Source organism: Apis mellifera, linkage group LG16 (genome assembly GCF_003254395.2).
Source record: "Apis mellifera strain DH4 linkage group LG16, Amel_HAv3.1, whole genome shotgun sequence".
Lineage (NCBI taxonomy): Eukaryota > Metazoa > Arthropoda > Insecta > Hymenoptera > Apidae > Apis > Apis mellifera.
The window spans coordinates 6626071-6645662 of record NC_037653.1 but is presented as its reverse complement, the minus strand read 5'-3'; the positions used below and the strand labels follow the sequence as shown (position 1 = coordinate 6645662).

The following is a 19592-nucleotide window of genomic DNA, read 5'->3' as shown; positions in this document are numbered from 1 at the left end:
TATAAAATTTTATAACTTATATGTATTCTAATGTTTCTAACCAATTTTTTTCAAATAAAAAATTTTGTGAAGTATATATTTTAAAATACTAATTTCTAAATTTATGATATATTAAATACAATTATGCATTTTTTTTGAATATGTAAAAATATATATACAGAGTTATTCTTCCGAAATCATTAAATAATTATTCAAAAGCAACAAATTAATTATTGATTACACGAAAATCGTTTCAATAAAATTTTCTAAAATACATATTTTAATTTTATTAATCGTCTATATAAATTTTAAAATAAATTGTTTAAATATTTTAGATTTGAAAACATTTATACGATATTTTAAGTATCAAATCTACAAAGATTAATTAAATATACAAATAGTGCATCATTAAACAATCTTTAAATATGGAAAAATTCTAGTTACAATTCTGATTATTATTTTAAATAGTTTAAAGTGGAAGTGAAATTTTGTTTGGTTCAATGTTACATTTTTATAACTTATTTTTATAAACTTATATACATCTATTATTCCTTGATATCGGAATTAATATAGTATTATGCTTATAATATTGAGCTTACATATAATATTACGCTTAATCGACATGTATATTCACATTTTTTTTTTTAATTCTATTATTTTGGTATAAAGATATATAAATTCAAACAGAACAAATAAAAATTGAACAATCATATAAATAAAAAAATTATAATCGAAATACGATGACAAGTTATATATTTAATATAATATAATATATTATAAATAATTTACTTTTTTTTGATTCAATAGTCATAAACAAAATTGTCGACAGACCTGAGAAATTTCTAAGTATCTCAGAAATAAAATATTTTTGTTAAAAAGTCAATGTTATATTAAGAATGATTTTATTCGTTGCTATTTTCTTACCTACAATGCCAATTTGTCTTATGCTATGGACCATTTCATTTTCATTAAAAATGTACAGTATTTATAAAATAAACAGGAACATGTCACCATATTCATCTCTCGTTGTTGATGACAGAAATGTTTTTTTGTTATATAACATAACAAGCTTTTTTTCATTCTTTTTTTTGTTTTTAAATTCGTAAAAATAAATCTTCCCCGTACAATTTTACGAGTCGGAAAAACATCCATCTATAATTCTATGATTTTACATATTTGATTATTACATAAAATCCTATGCATTGTATCTACAAGGCGCGTGCAGAAATTATGTTCATGTTATAAAAAAAAGTTATATATACTTGTCCTCTAACTTTTACAAGTATATCGAACGAGTAAGTATCTAAAACTTTCTTCTTCCGGAAATAATTTCTTGATAAAGTTCTGGTGTTATTTCGACATATTCCTTGTTACCGGCTAGAAAGTACATTTTGTCTTGAACTTTGTTCGGATCGAAACCATCCTTTTGAAGATTCATTTTCTGCAATTTAAATGTGCCAGTCATTTCAAGTTCTTTCACAATTCGCAGAAAAATTGGTCTCGCATATGCCGGCAGTGCTTTCTCTAAACCTTCCGCGAGAGCTTTGAAATCCAAAAGACTGTCCGGATCAACTATCGCTGCCATTCCTGCCCTTCCCTCCATTCCAGGTACCTTCAATCACATTATAATTATTTTTTTAAATTTGATCAAATCAAACTTTAAACATAATTATTTTCTTTAAAAAAACCTGAACTCCGTAAACGGTAGAGGCTCTTTTTCCTGCAATACTACTAATAACTCCTTCTACTTCTGCGGTAGCAACATTTTCTCCCTTCCACCTATACGTGTCGCCTACTCTGTCTTTGAAATAAAGATAACCAAATTCATCCTCTACTAAAATATCACCTGAAAAGAGAATTAAGAATAAATAATAATGTTTAAAAATATTTAAAAATATTTAATGATTTTTAATTTTTAAATAATAGAAGAAATTATATATATTTTTAATATATTTTTATAAATTATATATACTCACCTGTTAGAAAAGCTTTATCACCTTTAACAAACACATCTTGTATTATTTTTTTTTTCGATTCTTCCTTATCTAAATATCCATTAAACTCTCTTAACGCGTTTCCTTCTTTTATCAATCCTATAAACATTCCTGGCTCATCTATATTACAAAGAAAAAAAATATTTATTTTTATATTTATATTTTTGACTAATCCTTAAAACAAAGTATCATATGTTAAGTTCTCACTTGTTCCTGCTCTTATACATAAGCCATTTGAATCTCTCACAGGCTCATATGTCTGATTATTTACTCGGATAATTGCTAAAGGATGAAATCTTCGTGGCACAATTAATGGCACGAAACCAACGGCGCCAATCCGACCGTCAAAGTTAGCTTTAATACATAATAAGTAATATTTAAGAAATTTTCTTTTATAGTTTTTTTTTTTTATTCTATTATAACTTATAATATCTGAATCTTACAAATATTAGCATTTCCTTCACTGGATCCATAAAATTCAGAAACTCGTTTAATGTTAAAACGTTTGACGAACTCGTTCCAAATTTGTGGCCTCATACCATTTCCAAACATAAGTCTCAATCGATGTGCAGTATCTTCCGGTTTAGGCGGTGCACTCAGCAAGTAACGACACATTTCACCGATGTATTGTGCTGCCTGATAAATGAAATTATTGTTACACGATGTAATATGTTAAATATGCTTAGTTAATTAAATATCAATGATATAAAAAAAAATAGTTTAATAAATCGTAAAATTAATTAGAAATTTAAAATAATTTAAATATTAATGATATCAGTAAATTTAATTTTTACAAAATTTAAATAGTTATATTATATAATTCAATGAAAAATTTCGATGACAAAAATTTTGCGTTTATCAAACGGATAAACTGTTCCTATCTTCTTCGAAAATCTAATCGATATTGTGAGTAAAAAAAAAAAAAAATAAAAAAATCTAATCAAGCATCAATTTTACTGAGATCGTTATAGAATTTTTGTAAATCACCTACGGTACAGTTATATTTGATGCAATCTGTCCAATATGCCGACACTGAAAACTTAGTCCTTAACACGTTCGGTACACCTTTAACAATCGCGAAACCTGCCCCAATCATTCCACCGGCTGTATGATACAATGGATTTGGATTGTACAGGATATCATCTTGTCTCATGCCCAATAATTTGAAAGGCATTATAGTCAGTAAGTATCTACAACGCAAAAATCATTACCCCATATTAAAACTAAATTGATAGCTCATATTTTTGTGTTTTTATTTATAAATATTTTGATAATAAAATAACTCGTGTCATCGTATGATAATATTAATATGACAATATCCCTTTTAATTTTAAATTAAAAAAAAAAACTTTACGATTCGTGGCAATTATAAATAATTTTATCTTTTTTCAACACGAACGAGGTTCAAGATTATGATGAACGATATATTCAAGATTATATAAAATATAAAATATTTAAGAATTATAATATATAATAAACAGAAGATGAATATTAATACAGAGAGAAATTATGAAATTTTATTAGTAAAACAGTCATAAGGCAAGCAGACAGGAAGCAGTTTCTAGGTAAAGCGACTACATTTACATGTAATCCTATTCTCGACGAGTCGTAAGGCTTTGCTGAGAGGATTATAGATCATTTATACGTTCAGCAGGGAGATCATTTATTCTGTGCACGGAATTGTGTCTAAGAATAAATGAAAGTTTAAAAACATTCCTATAAAAGTGATGCTCGCTTTAATTGAATAGAGTTCATTGTTTTCTATTAATAATTATTCTGTATAATATGTATAATAGCAATAAATAGGAAAGCAAAGAAAATGGAAATAATCGAAAAATTAAGTTTCGACATAATATAAATCGATATATTATTTATTTGTAATCAATCACGAAATTTATTCGATATACGTTGCCGATGAAAAATTATTGATTTGGCTTCAAGTTTCCAGGAGGGATACTTTAATTTGTTGTTTAAGACTGACCCAGATTTGAAAGATCGATACTTTTACATAATAAATGAAGTTTTGTGTCAAAGATTATAGTAAATTCTTGGATATAGATGTCCAATGATATTATCAACTGCCTTGACCACTTTCGAATTAAAGTTCAATGCAAAAAAAAAAAAAAAAGGTGAAACACGTGGAAACCTTTCAAAAGTATAGTTTGATTATATTTAAATTATTGCAACAATATAGACAGTAACAATGTAGTAGCATTACTATTTCCGTCCCTATTTTTCTACAAAAAAAAAAAAGAAAAGAAATTCTCTTACCTTGAATTAAGAATTATTGCTACTTTTGGTAAACCGGTGGTACCACTTGTGTAGATATACACCAACTTATCGCGATAAGTTGGTGGATCCTTTACTATTGGTTCACTTGTACCAGCTTCCGATATAAGTTCATTCAAATCGTATTCGCCATCCTCGCATTTAGATTTGTTACAGATTTTATATTTTATAATTCCCTGAATCGAATCCTTAATTTCATCGAGAGCTAGAGAAGAAAATTTCATTTCTGAATCTTTTATATCGCTTAATTTTATTTATAAAATCATAAAACATAAGCAGAAATTAATTATTATTATTATTAGAAAAAGATTATAAAAATATTTCTTTGCAGTTTAAAAAAGATGCTTGTTATTTTACAATTATTTTCTAGAAAAAATACTTTACACAAGAACATATATAATTAATCAAAACAGATACGTATTAAATGAACATTGATACACTTTAAATTCTCCCTTTTTCCTTCGCTCTTTTTATAATTGACCGATCATAAATTATATACCGATTTAATATTTACCAGACGAGTATTCTTCCATGTAAATAATACTCTTCACTTTGGCGATACGAAGACAATGAATTAAAGATTGAAGACGTAAATTTGTATTAATCAATGCAGTGATAACACCGAGTTTTCCCAGACCAAGCCATATTGCAACATGCTCTGGCCTATTTGACATCATTAAAGCCACTGCATCCCCTTTTACGTATCCCGCTTTTTGAAATACATTTGCTATTTGATTGCTATATTTATTCACCTGCAAATTTCAATTATATTAGTGTTATTATTATTACTATTTTTCTGTGTTCATAATATAAAATTGACGAAAGAAAATAGATAAAGAATATAAATAAAAATGTAAGAAAAAATTGATGCAAAATATACGCGCATTATGTTTTTTTTGATTATAAAGATAATATAATATTTTAATACATTTGATAGATCCTTCTTGCTTGATAAGTCTATCAATTCTAATTAAATTATTTAATTAAATCGTTTTAAATTATTGAATTTCTAGGTTTTATTTAATACGTACGTCAGAAAAAGTCCAAATTTGATCCTCGAAGAAAAAACAAGGTTTTTGAGGATTACGTTTCATTCTTTTCATAAATATAGTCGGGACAGTTACGTTATTTCGATCATGCTTTTTTATTTCCTTTTCTGCTGTAATAGCACGATAAAGAAATCTGGAAAACATAAATATTAAAATTTCATTTAAACTTAAAAATTACTGATAAAACTTTTGCAATTTCTTTAAAACTTTAATTTTATCTTGTTTGCATTTGAAGCAAAAGTTTCAATTTCATATTTCATATATAATAAATAAAATTAAAATGGAATCAATATTAAATTTTGATAAACGGATATCGATATATAATTATAATTAATTAAATTTATTATATATCTCGTATGTAGTAATGATTTTTTGCTATAAGTGGCTTTATAGTTTTTTTTATTAATGCATTAAAAAATATATAATTCCATTTAAAAAACAAAGTTAAGCTTCATAAATCTTTTACGTTTCTATCTAAAAAAAAAATTATTATATCAAAATATGACCTCTTCAAAATCATTCAAATTTTGTCTGAAATATCTTTTAATATTACAAAAACAAACGAGATATTCCAAATAATTTTTCGTAATTTTTCTCTCTTTATATTTCATAATTTTTTAAAATTAAGAAAAAAAGTCAAAAAACATTCAGTATTGTAAAAAATGACAATTCTCATTATAATATAAAATATAATAATATAAATATAAGAGATAAGTATCTTTAGATTTAAGTAAACTGTAAAAAAAAAAAAGTTTGGAAATTCATCTAAAATCTCTGAAAAATATCTTTACAATAGTAAAAGATAAATATCTAGATTTAGAAAGAAATGAATTATAAAAGAAATAGCAACTATAAAAGCTAAGAAATAATAAATATATAGAAATAGAAATAGTAAATAGATATAAAATTTGATTGAAAGCTTTAATTTTTGGATATATTCAAAAATTTGTACTATCTCCTCCAGAATTATATTCTCCTGATACAAAAGTCGAAAAGTTGGGTTTGACTCAATCTATAATTCCAATAAATTATTATATTATTTCCAAGAATTTTGAAAATTCTAAAAATTTGACATCATTTCCAAGAACTGTCAAAGTTCCTAGAAAAATTTTCCGAGCAATCTTCTATCAATTTATGTTCTCCTTATACAATGTCCAATTTTCAAGCAGTACAAATTTTTGATCGAATTTTCGATTTTATATTAGGAAAGTATAATTTAACAAATAGTAGTACAAGTTTTTCTTTTGAGAATTTTGAGAATTTTTCAATTTTTTATTAGGATAATATAATCCTAAAAGAGATGACATGATACAATTTTTCTAGAATTTATGATACTTATTTTAAACTTATTTTTTATACTTACTTTTCTCTATCTTTTTTTATCAATCATATTTTCATATTTTATCAATCATAATTAATTCTACAAGATTGAAAAATATATAAAATTAATATTTTTATATAAAATATGTCATTTGTTTTTATATAATATATCAAGAGAGATTGAAATATGAGATATCACTTTATCTAAATAATAAACTTCTTATCTATTAATTTTTATATATAAATTATAATTAAAAATTAAAAATCACGACTTTTCATATTTCAAGAAAAAATGCAAACGATTACATTCAATAGAATATACGATACACATTCAATAGAATTTATTCTGATTTATTTTCTAAGTCAAAATTTCAAAGTTTCAAAAATTAAGAAAGATATATTATTGTATGATACTTATAGAATATTAATAGCAAATTAAATTCTATTGTATGTTTTTAATTACTGGTTTAATGATAAAAAATGAAATAATAAATCGATATATAATGTATATATAACATGAGATATTGGATATTTATTAATAAATAATAAAATAAATCTCAATCATTCGATCACGTATCAAGAATATATTGAAGAATGAAAAAAACAAATAAATTTATCTAATAACTTTTGCAGATAAAAATCTCAGATTAAAATTTCAATGCTTCAGAAGAAATTTTACTAAAAAATAGAGATTAGAAATATTAGCTTATATAATTAAAATTAGAAATATTAGCATTAATATAATTACAAAATATTCTGAATAGTGTGCAATATTCGATATTGATAATTATTAAAAAATAAAAAAAACTTTTGCTCGTATAAATTTATTTATCAAAATATATATGTATATATAATTTATATATACATAAAATAGATTTAAATACAATTTCTTATCATATTGATAAGAAAAAAATATAAATATTTTAAGCTTTTAGAATTACACAATATTTAATTAAAAGGAAATATAAACGAGATTTGATATATATAAAATTATATTATATAATATATCATATATAAGATTAAAAGCGAATCTATCTTGCAAATATACCGGCCATACAAAACATATTCGATTTTCACATGAGAATGCACACATAAATGTATTTTAAGTAACAGTATCATATCCCGATTCAGTGGGTATAAAAGACTCTTTTTATATAAGGCGAAAAACATACTATTTGCTATATAATAAACGGAGGAATAATAATTGATGACTGATTTTTCCCATCTTTATATCTTTTCATGATTCTTTACTCTCTTCTAATAATCTTTCAAATATTCTTATTCAATCTTACATATTACTTAACTTTTGCATCTAATAAAATCAAAGTTCATTTAATAACTTCTTGCATCAATCAAAAATATCATAATATCATTAATATCATATTTTCGATGCTGTTATTTCCTTTTCGTTATCATGATGCTACATAATCATTTTGTAATATATAAGTAGATAAGATATATGCGTATTAATAAAACTAGATGTTGTTTTTGCTAACCGTTTATTTGATGAAACTTGTGTAGGTCAGTGACCACGCATTCGACGAATAATGTATTTTCTCATCGAGAGCATGAATGATAATTTGAAAAGTAATTTTAAAGTCCACGTATGTTCTATCTTATAAGTTAAATAAAAAAAAGTAAGATAAGATTGATAAAAAATTGTTGAAAAAATTGAATTAATCGGGTTAAACGGATGCTTTGTATCTATTACGATGAGTTATGAATGCATAGAACAAAGGAAAATGTGCAAGTAAATGTGCAATGTAATAAAGATTGTCGATAAACTTGCGAAGACCTTATGCACTTTAAAGGAAGATCAATATACATAAATAACTATATAAATAAATAACTATTTCGCCACTTTCAAGAAAATACCAATAATTAAATAATTTTTTAAAAGAAAGATATTTTTTTATCCTCTAATTTTTTTTTATTCGTCATTTTTATTTTAGAAAATTGACAATACAATTATATTTGAATGCATCGATGAAAAGGTTTAAAATTTTTATTTCAATCTTATCACTATTTATATAACATTAATAATCATAAATTTCAAATTTACCTTATATCACGAGGTAGAATTTTGATCATGACATATAACTTCCGATGAAATCTGCAGATAACAGGAAGCAACGCCAAAGCAAGCGCGATTTGGGCGATTTTGTTGAATCCAGGGAAACCGAACCTCGTTGCTACCACACCAAACATCGCAGCAATTACACCCAGCGCTAATAGTAGAACTGTAACATCCATGATCTAGCGTCACTCAGTCTGTTTACCGAGTTCTGATACTCGTACCCTGAAACTGAAAAAAAAAACGTAACAATCACTTTAATATAAAAAATATAAAATATCGAGAGTTATTTTTGGAATAAAAAAAAAAAAAAATATGACAAAAATTCGATATTTACTTATTAACTTAATTTTTCTCCACTCTACATGTAAATAAATGTAGAGCGATCTATGTAGGGCGATCATTCTTAGATATTTCAAAATTACGTAAGGTAGTAAAATCAGTAGCTTTATTTCTGAATCGTATAAAGTGCAACGATCAATACTTAGCATTTTAGGGTTTTGACGACATGCCGATGTCAATTATTTATACATTCGAGGTTTTCAATTTACCGATTGATGTTTTACGAATTTAAGTCGCAAACGATACCATGGTTAGTGTTTTGGAGCCAACAATAACGCATCGCAAACGATGTTTTCGTTCGAAAGCGTTATATATCGTGTAACCAATCCTTCACCGCAACATAATTTTAAACTTAAGAATTATTGCGAGTCGATCATTCTTTCTTTCAATTTTTGCGAAAAATTATCTCTCTTCGTTCAGAATCGCACGTGCTACTGAATCTTATCCGCTATCGTTATAGAGACATGCGTGTACCACAACAAAGATCATTTATATCTACATGTATATATGCATTTTACGATCAATATTACATTCACAATCGCGTAAAACATCCCGTTTCATGCTTTGAAAATCATACGATTATTCCTTTTTGTTTTTATGAAATTGCATTTAATGGAAAATCAGGAAATTGATATTTCGAAAGATGTAATATCATTAATATATTATATTATAATTTTTATCGCCTAATTTTATGATTTTTTGACACAATATAATCTCTTAATATTTTTTTATATGAAATGCCGGATAATTTTCATAATGATCTTTTTATTACAATTATACAATTGTACATAATGCACGGGGACCAGTACCTGACTCGTTTTACGAGGTACAAGAAGCACCACGGTTGATCCTGGATTAAAAACTGCACGAGACAATGTACAGATCAATATCCTGTGCCTCGCGGAGCGAGAAATGCCACTCTCAATTCACCAACAACACTAAGCGACTGGCTGAACGACAGCCACTGCGTTCCGACGACACTTCGCTATTGCGCCACCACTGCAAATAATTCCTATACGATAGCATGCACACAAGGCAGCAAAAAATCGAAGTTTTATTTTAACAGGAACCTTAGGGACGTTTCTTCAATCCCACTTGTTTCCGAAGAACAACTATTAGGTTTTAAGCATGCTCGGCTACTCTGCGAATCGGAGCAAGCGCCGTTTCATTTTTATTTTTGGTTTTAAATTTGTATTGAAAGAATTTTTAAAAATAAGATTAAAAATAAATAACGAAAGAGAATTAAAATAAAATGGTCGAGTAATAAAATTCATTAGAATTATTTCTTCAAATATGAAAATAGTTGTGATAATTATAATTTATTTAATTTATTAATAAAATATATTTCCTATTCATCTTTTTTATTGTAGAATTATATAAATATAATGGTATCAAAATTTATTTGTATAAATATATTTTATAATAAAGATTTAATTCAATGGAAAGATTATAATTTTTAATAATATCAGAATCAGATTGCAATGCCATCTATATATCTATATTTGACAAATCTATTATAATTTTATCAATAATGATATGTTTATTGATTTTAAAATGATAGTAAATTGATTTTTTATTATCATTTTTATTATCAATTTTTTGGATTACATGATATAACAAAGAAATACAATTATAAACACGATAATATATAATAAAAAAAATATAATAATTAATATTATCTTATAAAATCATAAAATATAAAATTTTTATATTAATAATAATTAATTATATAGTATATTGAAATTGTTGAATAAACAATACATTATGTGTATTATGTGCATATATACACGCGTAATCTAAGCAATGGATGCGTGATCAAGAATTAAAGACAAACGACTTACAGATAATAGATCTAATTCTAAAATTTATTTCGAATTCTATAAATTTTATTGTCGGGATGCACATTTTTGTGTGTCATTTCTTTTGCCGTGTGTTTCAATATATATAATCAATATATAAATATATAAAATACAAAAATATATATAATGTATAATATTTTTTTTTATTAAGCATTAAGAGACATTATAGTTTAAAAAAAAATTATGAAAATATATTCAATTGATATTATGTACTTAATCTAATCAAAGAACAAAGAGATAAAGAAAAAAAGTAATAAAAAAAGAATATAGATAGAGATAAAAATATTGAAATCAGCATCATTTTCAGAATGCCGCAAATGAAACTCATAATGGAAAATAGAAGAATAAGAGGCTATAAGAATAATAGGCTTGACTCAATACCATCAAGTAATAAAAATATCTCTTTAAAACGATAAAGTAAAATTAGAATTGGAAATTAGCGCCATCTGTTGAATACTTTTAGAAAAATATTTATTAACATTAAATTAAAATATATAAATTAAAATCTAAATTTTTAGAAATAGAGAATTAGAAATAGTTTGATATTAATAATATCTAAATAATAAAAATTTAATTGATAATTAGAAACTATAAAAATTGTATTTTTCTACTCTATTCATTATTTTTAATATATTTTTCTAATATTATCATTATATGATTATTAATATAGTTTTATCTATTTCTAGATGATTATAGAATTCCTAAACAATGTTCTGTACAATTTTAAGATATTTATACTTATCAATTAAGAAAGAATAAGAATGGATTAGTTTCAGAATATATTTGAGAATTTAAATTTTAATTTGAAATAAAAATTAAAAAATTTTGTGTAAAAATAAAAAAATTTATAACTTTTCATTTTATTACGTGAATAAATATTATTATATATATTTATTATTATTATATTTACCGCATATATACATATTTTTATACATATTTTTAAATAGCGTCACGATGTTCTTTTTTTGAATAATTTTTAAAATATCTTTCTAATTATTAAACGGAAGAAAATATTTACATATATTAATTCTTAAATTATATTTATTATAATTTATATCGAAATTAATTTGACTACTTATTCTTAAAAATATTTAAAAATTTTTATAATAATAAAAAATTATAATACAAATTTATTTAATCAAACATTTTTAAATTATTAGTTTCTTAAAAAATTCCTAATATATAAAATTTAGATAAGTAAATTATATAAATATAAAAATTTATATAAATTATATAAATATAAAATATAAAATTTTTTTTATTGGTAAAACCAAATGTAAAAACTATTAATATGAATAAAAAATAAAAAAATTATATTTAATAATATTTTCATTTATTTTTTTAGTCTTTATAGAATATAATATATTTATATAGAACTTTATATAGAATAACATATAATTCAATGTATGATCTGTAATGTATATATTTATGTAATAATAAATTTATTAAACATTATAATAATACAATATAATAATGCATGTTTTAATTTTCAAAATAGATAATAATACAATAGATAATAATGCATGTTTTAATTTTCAAAATAGATTTGATATTTTCAAATCAATTAAATTAAAAAATGAAATTTAATGCATTTTGAATCAATACAATAATAATATACATTTATTTATAATTGCATAACAATATTAAAAGAATAGTAATTAAATTAAAATTTTATTGATACATAAATGAAAATCGAAAAAATTAAAAAAAGTAAAGATATATTTGAAATTAATTCATTCATGAATAATAAAGCTTAAAGAATTAACAAATAAAACATTTATGTTATATTATAAAACTAAATCATGCATTTATATATTATGATAAAATACATGTAGAAATTTGATAAAATAATATCATTAATCATCTTTGTAATTCATATAAGTCTTTTACATAAGTCTTTTATATCAATAAAATTAAAATAGTAGGAATGTAACAGAAACTTTCATATAGAATTATTCAATCATATATTTTAATTTTTAATGTAATATTATCTGGTCGCAATAACTTTATTATCCATGTTTTATTATTTTTAATACATATTTTATTGTTAAAATTTTCTTTTCAAATATATCACGTGTTGCTACAACACGCTTACTATATAACAGAAAAACAAACATTAGGTGAAGATACATTAATTATTTCTTAAATTATAATATATGATTATGGATCGCGAAAAGTGTAGTTTTATTTTTCGTAAAAATATTTTAATTTATGATTTGTAGAATTAGTACGATTTGTAAAACAATATAATTACTACTTTGTACAATTAGTAGTCATTCAATTGTATGACTATGTATTAGATATACAACGATTTTAACATGAATTATATCTATCATTTTATTAGAACTATTTAATAAAGAATTTAAGCATAAAATGTAAATAAATGAAGAAAAAATGCCATTCTACCTTACAAATAAGCACCATTGACCATTACTGATTTGGAGCTAAGATAGGAAATGATGGGAAGACTTAATGAATGTCCTGAAAATAAATGTATTTAAAAATAAGTTGTTGATTTAAAAAAAAAAAAATTGTGTAAAATTGTACTTAACTTACAGAGAAATTACCTAAGTTTGCCGAGCTGGATATAATTTTTATACATTGATCTACAATGATAAATATTCTAAAATAATAATAAATTTCTTTTATTCAATTTTGTGAACTTTTCTTATTATATTCAGATACATCATCTAAATTCAAAATATCAAATTCTATGATATTTTTTCCAGCAAATTGTCCAAATACTCCACTTGATATGCTACGTTTGACAACTATATAAAGACAACAAATAAAAATACATAAAATAATCTTACAAGATTATTAAATATAATAATCACTGACCATTTGAAGTTACTTTTGTTAACATATATGTAGGAAAATCTTGACATTCACGAGCAATATATGTTCCAACAACTGATAAATCAGTAATTGGTGGTGTAATTACTTTCATTGTTTCACGCACAATTTGTGTATTTACCTCGTAATAACCTGTAATAAATATTATATAAACAAATATAATACAATAATATTAATTATTTTTAAAATTCAAATTAATTTATTAAATTAGTAAATTATATAAAAATATAATATATTATATAATTTATTAAATTATATAAAAATTACCATTATACATCTTTCTTAACAAATCATACATGTTACGTGGTGGTAAGACTGTTTGGCGATTAAGTGGCATTACAAAACAAGATTCTCCATCAATATCAATGATACCAGTTTTATTCTGTAATAAAAAAATATAAAATAATAAAAATAAAATAATAAAAATATATTAAATACTTTATTTAATATTTAAATTTTTAATAAATTAAAACTCACAATACTAAAATCATGTATAAAACGACCTTGACGTCCACCACGAAAATCTGGTACATCTATTTTCTCATAATGTTCATTCTCCAAATCAATCTCAAATCGCTCCTTAAAAAAGCTTCTAATATCACTATCTACATTTTTTTCAATATCCATAGCTTCTCGTTCTGTAGCTCTTGTCAAACTTTTTAAAATCAAATCAGAATCTGCTATCAAGCCTTGATGTACTGCATCTTTGGCATAAGGTGGTTTGTTTGACTTGTCATAAGGAATGCTATACCACCCAGTTTTAAACTTATGCATCTGTGTTCTTGCATATTGTCTATATATGTATAATCCACCAATAACTCCAATTATGAGAATCATTAATGCAACAAGAAACAATAAAAATGTTGCAGTTACATGAATACGATATATGCTTCTTTTAGAAACAAAGTAATGACCTCCTACATCAGATTTTAAACACTGTGCTTCTGCATCTCTTTTACCATTTTCCTGTTTACAAATAAAGATATATATATATTTATATAAAAAATTATTTAATAAAGATGAAAAAAAATATATTATATGTTTATAATAATTAAACAAAAAATTTTTGTTTTTATAATTTTTTTGAAAAAAAAAAAAAATTTAATTTCATTTATATTAAAGAAAAAAATTACTAATTCCATCACTATACGTTATCATATATACAATCGTTAACTACGATAATGGAATATATGTAACGAACTATTAAACGACGTCATAAAATTTATTACATATACAACATTCCATAAATTAAAAAATTAAAATAATATTTATTAATATGAGTAAATTTATTTAAAATAAACAAAATTTATTGAAAAAATGTAAATAATCAAAAATTGAATATTTATTTACGAACAAAAAACTATATTTAAAAATTTTATAACTTTCTCTATCAAACTTTTGTTTTTAAAAACATCAAAATAGCATTAATTTAAAGTTCGATAAAAAAATGCATAATAAAAATAATGCTAACCGCTGGATTTTTTTGAACAAATAACGATTGTTCTTTTTTATCCGCCTTCTTCTCAGTAATGGCTTTTGTGATGAACGTCATCTTGAATGATGTTTTGATTTTAGTATTCTTTAACTATTAATAGATCTTTTGCACAAAAATCTTTTTCATGTGTTTATTCGTGTAATTATAGCGAATAGTCACTATACTTCAATAATTGACAAGAATAATAATAACGGTAACACTGTCAGATATCATACACTATATCCACAAAATTTGAGGATGAACTACTTACATACATACATATGCAACCGAGATTGATCGGTGACAACCGCGCCCTCAATGCACTAATAAATATTATTTGCGCATGCGTCAATTAAAAGTTGTTTCTTAATGTTTCCTATATACATATTTTTATGTATATGCCCAACTGCACATAACATACAAAACATATACAAAAACATATACAAAAAGCATTTATTTATAAAATTGTATTATCGCATTTTTTATTGTTTAAGTTCATTGTATTTCTTATCATTTTTACCATATTTCTCATCAACGTGAGGACATTATGGATGAAGTTCAGTGTACTTTCAAAAATGAACAAGAAAATGATTCGATAAAAAAAGAAAAAGAACTCATTAAATATACAGAGCTTGATCATAATGAGTTAGTAAAACTAACTAAAGAAGCAATTCATAACATAATCGAAAGTGATCCGTTACTTTCTGGTCTACCAACAGATGTTACAATCGAAGAGCTTAAAGCTCAAATTGCAGTTGCACAAGGACAAGCGATAACTTTATATTTGAATCGTGGAGAATTACCAAAACTTGGAATTGTGGTAATATTTTTTTTCAATAAATTTCTACATTTTAAATATATATATTTTTATTATTATTTATTTAATATTATTTGTTATATAATATTAATTATATTTAACAATTATTAAGAAATTTTAAAAATAATTTAATTTAGACAAAAATTTTTTTAAATCATTCTAACTTAATTCCTTATGTATTTAGGTACCGCCACATAATACCACAGTTTTGGATCTCAAAAAAGCTATAAAACGTCATACAAATTTAGCTCTGAAGAGAGAAAAAATTAAAAAAAAAATAAGTTGGAAACATATTTGGAAAAAATATCATTTATGTTTTGAAAATATTAAATTAATAAATGATAATGAAAATATAAAAACTTATGGAATCACAAACAAAGCAGAATTATATTATCTAAAGCGACGCAGGGAAAAAAATAAATTAATAAAACATTCTTAGTTTATATATATAAATTATATATGTAAATATTATATATGTAAATATTTTGTATGATTAAATTATATATGTAAATATACTTTTTAATTTTATAAAATATTATTTATTAATTATATAAATTATTTTTATTTTTTATACATTAAGTACTTGGTAAATGCTTATATTTTGATTGTTGAATTTGACATGTTAAATATGGATTAACATCTTCTAACATGAAACAAGTTAAGTCAAATGCTGCAGATCCATAAAAATTTGTTACTATTAATGTTTTTAAATTAGGCATTCTATATAATGCTTCTATTCCTCTTTCCGTTACATTTTTACATTCTGATACATCAAGTTTTTCTAACATTGGATATTCTGCAGACAATTTATCTAAATACCAATCATTAACTGATTTACAACCTCTGAGACTAAGTGATTTTAAATAATATAGATTAAAAATAAAATGTAAATGTTCATATCGTATAGGATATCCATTTAAATCTAATTCTTCTAAAATGTAGTTTGCATTATCTTTATTTAATAATTTAAAAATTTCATCCTTTTTACTTTTATTTATCCATTCATCATGATTTTTAAATCTTACTTTACCATCCATTTGTATAATAAATAGAGCTGCTGCCAAATTTGGACCAAATTTTACATATTTTTGATATGTTTCATTTTCTATATATTCATAAAAATTATCTTTTTTACGTTTCCACCATTCATAAAAATGAAATGTAAAAAAATCGTATGTATTAGGTGCTTCATTTCTCATAAATGTTCCTCTTGGTGATTTTCTTTTAACTTTATAATAACTTTTTGGTTCTGATCTAGCGTTGATTTCACGTTTACGTAAATACTTTATGAAATAAGTAATAGCTTCATAATTATCATAGAATTTATAACGGATAATTTCATTAACTTTTAATGGATTATAAACAGTTTTATAGTCAGAAATTTGTTTAAATAATATCCGAGAATAACGGTGATATAACATTTTTATTACACTGTTGCTTTTTATTGTAAATAAATATTATAATTTTATCAATTTTTGATTTAAAATATGTATATGATTAATATAAAATTCATTTAAAACACAATATTTTTATTGAAAAATTTACAATTTCTTTAGGTAATAGAACATCACATGTGCAATGAAGCAATACTATGTTACATATCTTGAATTAATGTTAACATAGTATTCTATATATATATACATATATATATGTATATATATTTACCGCCAAGATTAAATTTTAAAAATTTTATAAATTATATAATATAAAGAGGAAAAAGAATTTTCGTGAAAACATTTTCTTTATATTATTTAATATGATTATATAGTTAATTAGATTATATAATTAATAAGAAACTAACAAATTTTGTCATGTGAATAATCATCATATATATTTATATTGAAAATTATTCTAATGATATTATTATAATGATATTAATTAAATAATATTGAACATGTTGTTTTGTTATTTTTTATACAATAAAAATTTTATATTCATATATACACATATATACATATATTTTAAGAAAATATTTATATTATTAATTAATTAAATGTTAATATGTATTGCTTAAAATACATAATAAATTTTTACTATTTTATTATAATATTTAATTAATATTAAAATATTTTAAATAATTTAAAATTAAAAAATATTTATAATAAGTGATTTAAATATATACATATATATATATTTTGTAAATTCATAATATGTAATTAATTCAATCTATATTTTTTATGTGAACATTCCATAATACCATAATATTGCAATAAAAATGTATAGAAATAACAAAAAAATATAAAATATTAAATTTGATGAAATCACATTTATATTTTAAATTATATTATTATATACATATAAAATTATTCAAAATTGACATGTGTCAAGTATTTACGTAAACGAATGTTCAATATTCAATATCGATAGTAATCAATTTATATTTTGCGATAAAAACTTTTATTAAAGATTTACTCAGTGTTATTACAATATATTTCATAATTTATTCAAAAGATTTAAGGTATGAAAAGATATGTTTAACATAATTTGCATTCATGTAGTAATTTTTTAAATAATGTAATAAAAAAAATCTAATATTCAATATGAATAATATCATTTTAATAATTGTACTTTAATTCAAGGTATTAAATATTTTTGAATTCACATAAAATTATATTATTTAGTGGTGCACAATATTAAAAATCTTGTCAAAATGATGGAAGATATGCAAGAAGAGGTTAGTATTTTTTTCGTTTTTGATTAAAATATTTTTATTTTCTATTTTCTAATTGTCAGAATATAATTAATAAGCTATGTAGATTTATATTTATCCTTTTTAAGGTAATTATTATTTTAAAGTAATTATTTATATATTTTATGAAATATTATTTTAATATTATTGCTAATATTTAATATTGATTTTTTATTTCATAATTTACATTTGATTTAATAATTTCATTATATAATTTAATCATTATTTTAGACCCAATTTGTGGTCGATGATGTAAGCAAAATTATTAAAGAAGCAATTGAAGTATCTATTGGAGGAAATGCTTATCAACATAGTAAAGTAAATCAATGGACATCGAATGTTGTTGAAGCATGTTTGGGAAATCTTACAAAACTTCAGAAACCATATAAATACATAGGTATGTCTATATGTAGATATTTTTATAATTCAAAATTAATTTTTTACTTTTAAATTATTTATTTATTATTAAATTAAAAATTTGTTTTAGTGACTTGTACTATAATGCAAAAAAATGGAGCAGGATTGCATACTGCGAGCTCATGCTATTGGGATAATGCTACTGATGGTAGTTGTACAGTACGTTGGGAAAACAAAACAATGTATTGTATTGTTTCCGTATTTGGCCTAGCAATTTAATTGATTTTAGTAATTCATACACAAACAAAAGCTTCTGATAAATATATTAAAAAATAATAAAAAGTAATAAAATTTCATCTAATAAGTTAAAAAATTATAGTAATTATGGTGCAGGAAATATAAAATCTATTTTACATAATAGCCTTTTTTTTTAGTAATATGATGTATTTTTTATATTGCAAATACATTGCATTTAAGACATTAATTATTGTAT

General features: G+C 22.7%; 5 protein-coding genes across 9 annotated transcripts; 2 read left to right on the top strand and 3 right to left on the bottom strand.

The window, feature by feature from the left end:
• Positions 1-864: 864 nt before the first annotated feature.
• Positions 865-10158, bottom strand: LOC408564 (long-chain fatty acid transport protein 4). Of its 3 annotated transcripts, none has more exons than XM_392108.7 (11): positions 9857-10158; positions 8694-8936; positions 5294-5444; positions 4777-5014; positions 4245-4467; positions 2965-3163; positions 2417-2609; positions 2181-2327; positions 1956-2093; positions 1668-1825; positions 1283-1591 (listed from the first exon to the last, which is right to left on the bottom strand). In XM_392108.7, the coding sequence occupies exons 2-11, from the start codon at positions 8882-8884 to the stop codon at positions 1283-1285; spliced, it is 1947 nt and encodes a 648-aa protein (XP_392108.3). In that variant the 5' UTR covers positions 8885-8936; positions 9857-10158. The 3 variants fall into 3 exon arrangements, with proteins under 3 accessions (XP_026301636.1, XP_392108.3, XP_006563203.1); XM_006563140.3 differs by lacking the exon at positions 9857-10158 and adding an exon at positions 9043-9067; XM_026445851.1 differs by lacking the exon at positions 9857-10158 and having other exon boundaries at positions 865-1591; positions 8694-8884.
• Positions 10159-12759: 2601 nt separating this feature from the next.
• On the bottom strand, positions 12760-15559 carry LOC409366 (integral membrane protein 2C). 2 transcript variants are annotated; one of them, XM_026445762.1, is made up of 6 exons: positions 15234-15559; positions 14240-14728; positions 14030-14144; positions 13748-13894; positions 13474-13677; positions 12760-13387 (listed from the first exon to the last, which is right to left on the bottom strand). In XM_026445762.1, exons 1-5 carry the CDS (start codon positions 15312-15314, stop codon positions 13556-13558), a joined length of 954 nt encoding a protein of 317 aa, XP_026301547.1. In that variant the 5' UTR covers positions 15315-15559; the 3' UTR covers positions 12760-13387; positions 13474-13555. The 2 variants fall into 2 exon arrangements, with proteins under 2 accessions (XP_026301547.1, XP_026301546.1); XM_026445761.1 differs by having other exon boundaries at positions 12925-13387; positions 13463-13677.
• A 14-nt stretch (positions 15560-15573) lies between these two features.
• Positions 15574-16586, top strand: LOC100578277 (U11/U12 small nuclear ribonucleoprotein 25 kDa protein). The gene is made up of 2 exons (XM_003250175.4): positions 15574-16056; positions 16238-16586. The coding sequence occupies exons 1-2, from the start codon at positions 15784-15786 to the stop codon at positions 16490-16492; spliced, it is 528 nt and encodes a 175-aa protein (XP_003250223.1). The 5' UTR covers positions 15574-15783; the 3' UTR covers positions 16493-16586.
• On the bottom strand, positions 16573-17640 carry LOC102655097 (distal membrane-arm assembly complex protein 2). Its single transcript, XM_006563199.3, has one exon. It carries the CDS (start codon positions 17472-17474, stop codon positions 16629-16631), a length of 846 nt encoding a protein of 281 aa, XP_006563262.2. The 5' UTR covers positions 17475-17640; the 3' UTR covers positions 16573-16628.
• Positions 17641-18372: 732 nt separating this feature from the next.
• Positions 18373-19583, top strand: LOC551652 (tctex1 domain-containing protein 1). 2 transcript variants are annotated; one of them, XM_006563143.2, is made up of 4 exons: positions 18373-18511; positions 18633-18727; positions 18974-19139; positions 19230-19583. In XM_006563143.2, exons 2-4 carry the CDS (start codon positions 18704-18706, stop codon positions 19376-19378), a joined length of 339 nt encoding a protein of 112 aa, XP_006563206.1. In that variant the 5' UTR covers positions 18373-18511; positions 18633-18703; the 3' UTR covers positions 19379-19583. The 2 variants fall into 2 exon arrangements, with proteins under 2 accessions (XP_006563206.1, XP_006563207.1); XM_006563144.3 differs by having other exon boundaries at positions 18379-18511; positions 18675-18727.
• The last annotated feature ends 9 nt before the right edge of the window (positions 19584-19592 follow it).

Excerpts from the sequence above, each read along its gene's own strand:
- LOC408564 (XM_392108.7), bottom strand. The coding sequence starts at position 8,884 with ATGGATGTTACAGTTCTACTATTAGCGCTGGGTGTAATTGCTGCGATG. Across the intron at positions 5,015-5,293 it reads AAATTTGGACTTTTTCTGAC|GTGAATAAATATAGCAATCA; the intron begins GTACGTATTAAA and ends TGAAATTTGCAG. Across the intron at positions 2,610-2,964 it reads GCATCAAATATAACTGTACC|GCAGCACAATACATCGGTGA; the intron begins GTAGGTGATTTA and ends TTCATTTATCAG.
- LOC409366 (XM_026445762.1), bottom strand. The coding sequence starts at position 15,314 with ATGACGTTCATCACAAAAGCCATTACTGAGAAGAAGGCGGATAAAAAA. Across the intron at positions 14,145-14,239 it reads TTATACATGATTTTAGTATT|AATAAAACTGGTATCATTGA; the intron begins GTGAGTTTTAAT and ends TTTTTATTACAG. Across the intron at positions 13,678-13,747 it reads AACAAAAGTAACTTCAAATG|TTGTCAAACGTAGCATATCA; the intron begins GTCAGTGATTAT and ends GTCTTTATATAG.
- LOC100578277 (XM_003250175.4), top strand. The coding sequence starts at position 15,784 with ATGGATGAAGTTCAGTGTACTTTCAAAAATGAACAAGAAAATGATTCG. Across the intron at positions 16,057-16,237 it reads TACCAAAACTTGGAATTGTG|GTACCGCCACATAATACCAC; the intron begins GTAATATTTTTT and ends TTATGTATTTAG.
- LOC102655097 (XM_006563199.3), bottom strand. The coding sequence starts at position 17,474 with ATGTTATATCACCGTTATTCTCGGATATTATTTAAACAAATTTCTGAC.
- LOC551652 (XM_006563143.2), top strand. The coding sequence starts at position 18,704 with ATGATGGAAGATATGCAAGAAGAG. Across the intron at positions 18,728-18,973 it reads TGGAAGATATGCAAGAAGAG|ACCCAATTTGTGGTCGATGA; the intron begins GTTAGTATTTTT and ends TCATTATTTTAG. Across the intron at positions 19,140-19,229 it reads GAAACCATATAAATACATAG|TGACTTGTACTATAATGCAA; the intron begins GTATGTCTATAT and ends AATTTGTTTTAG.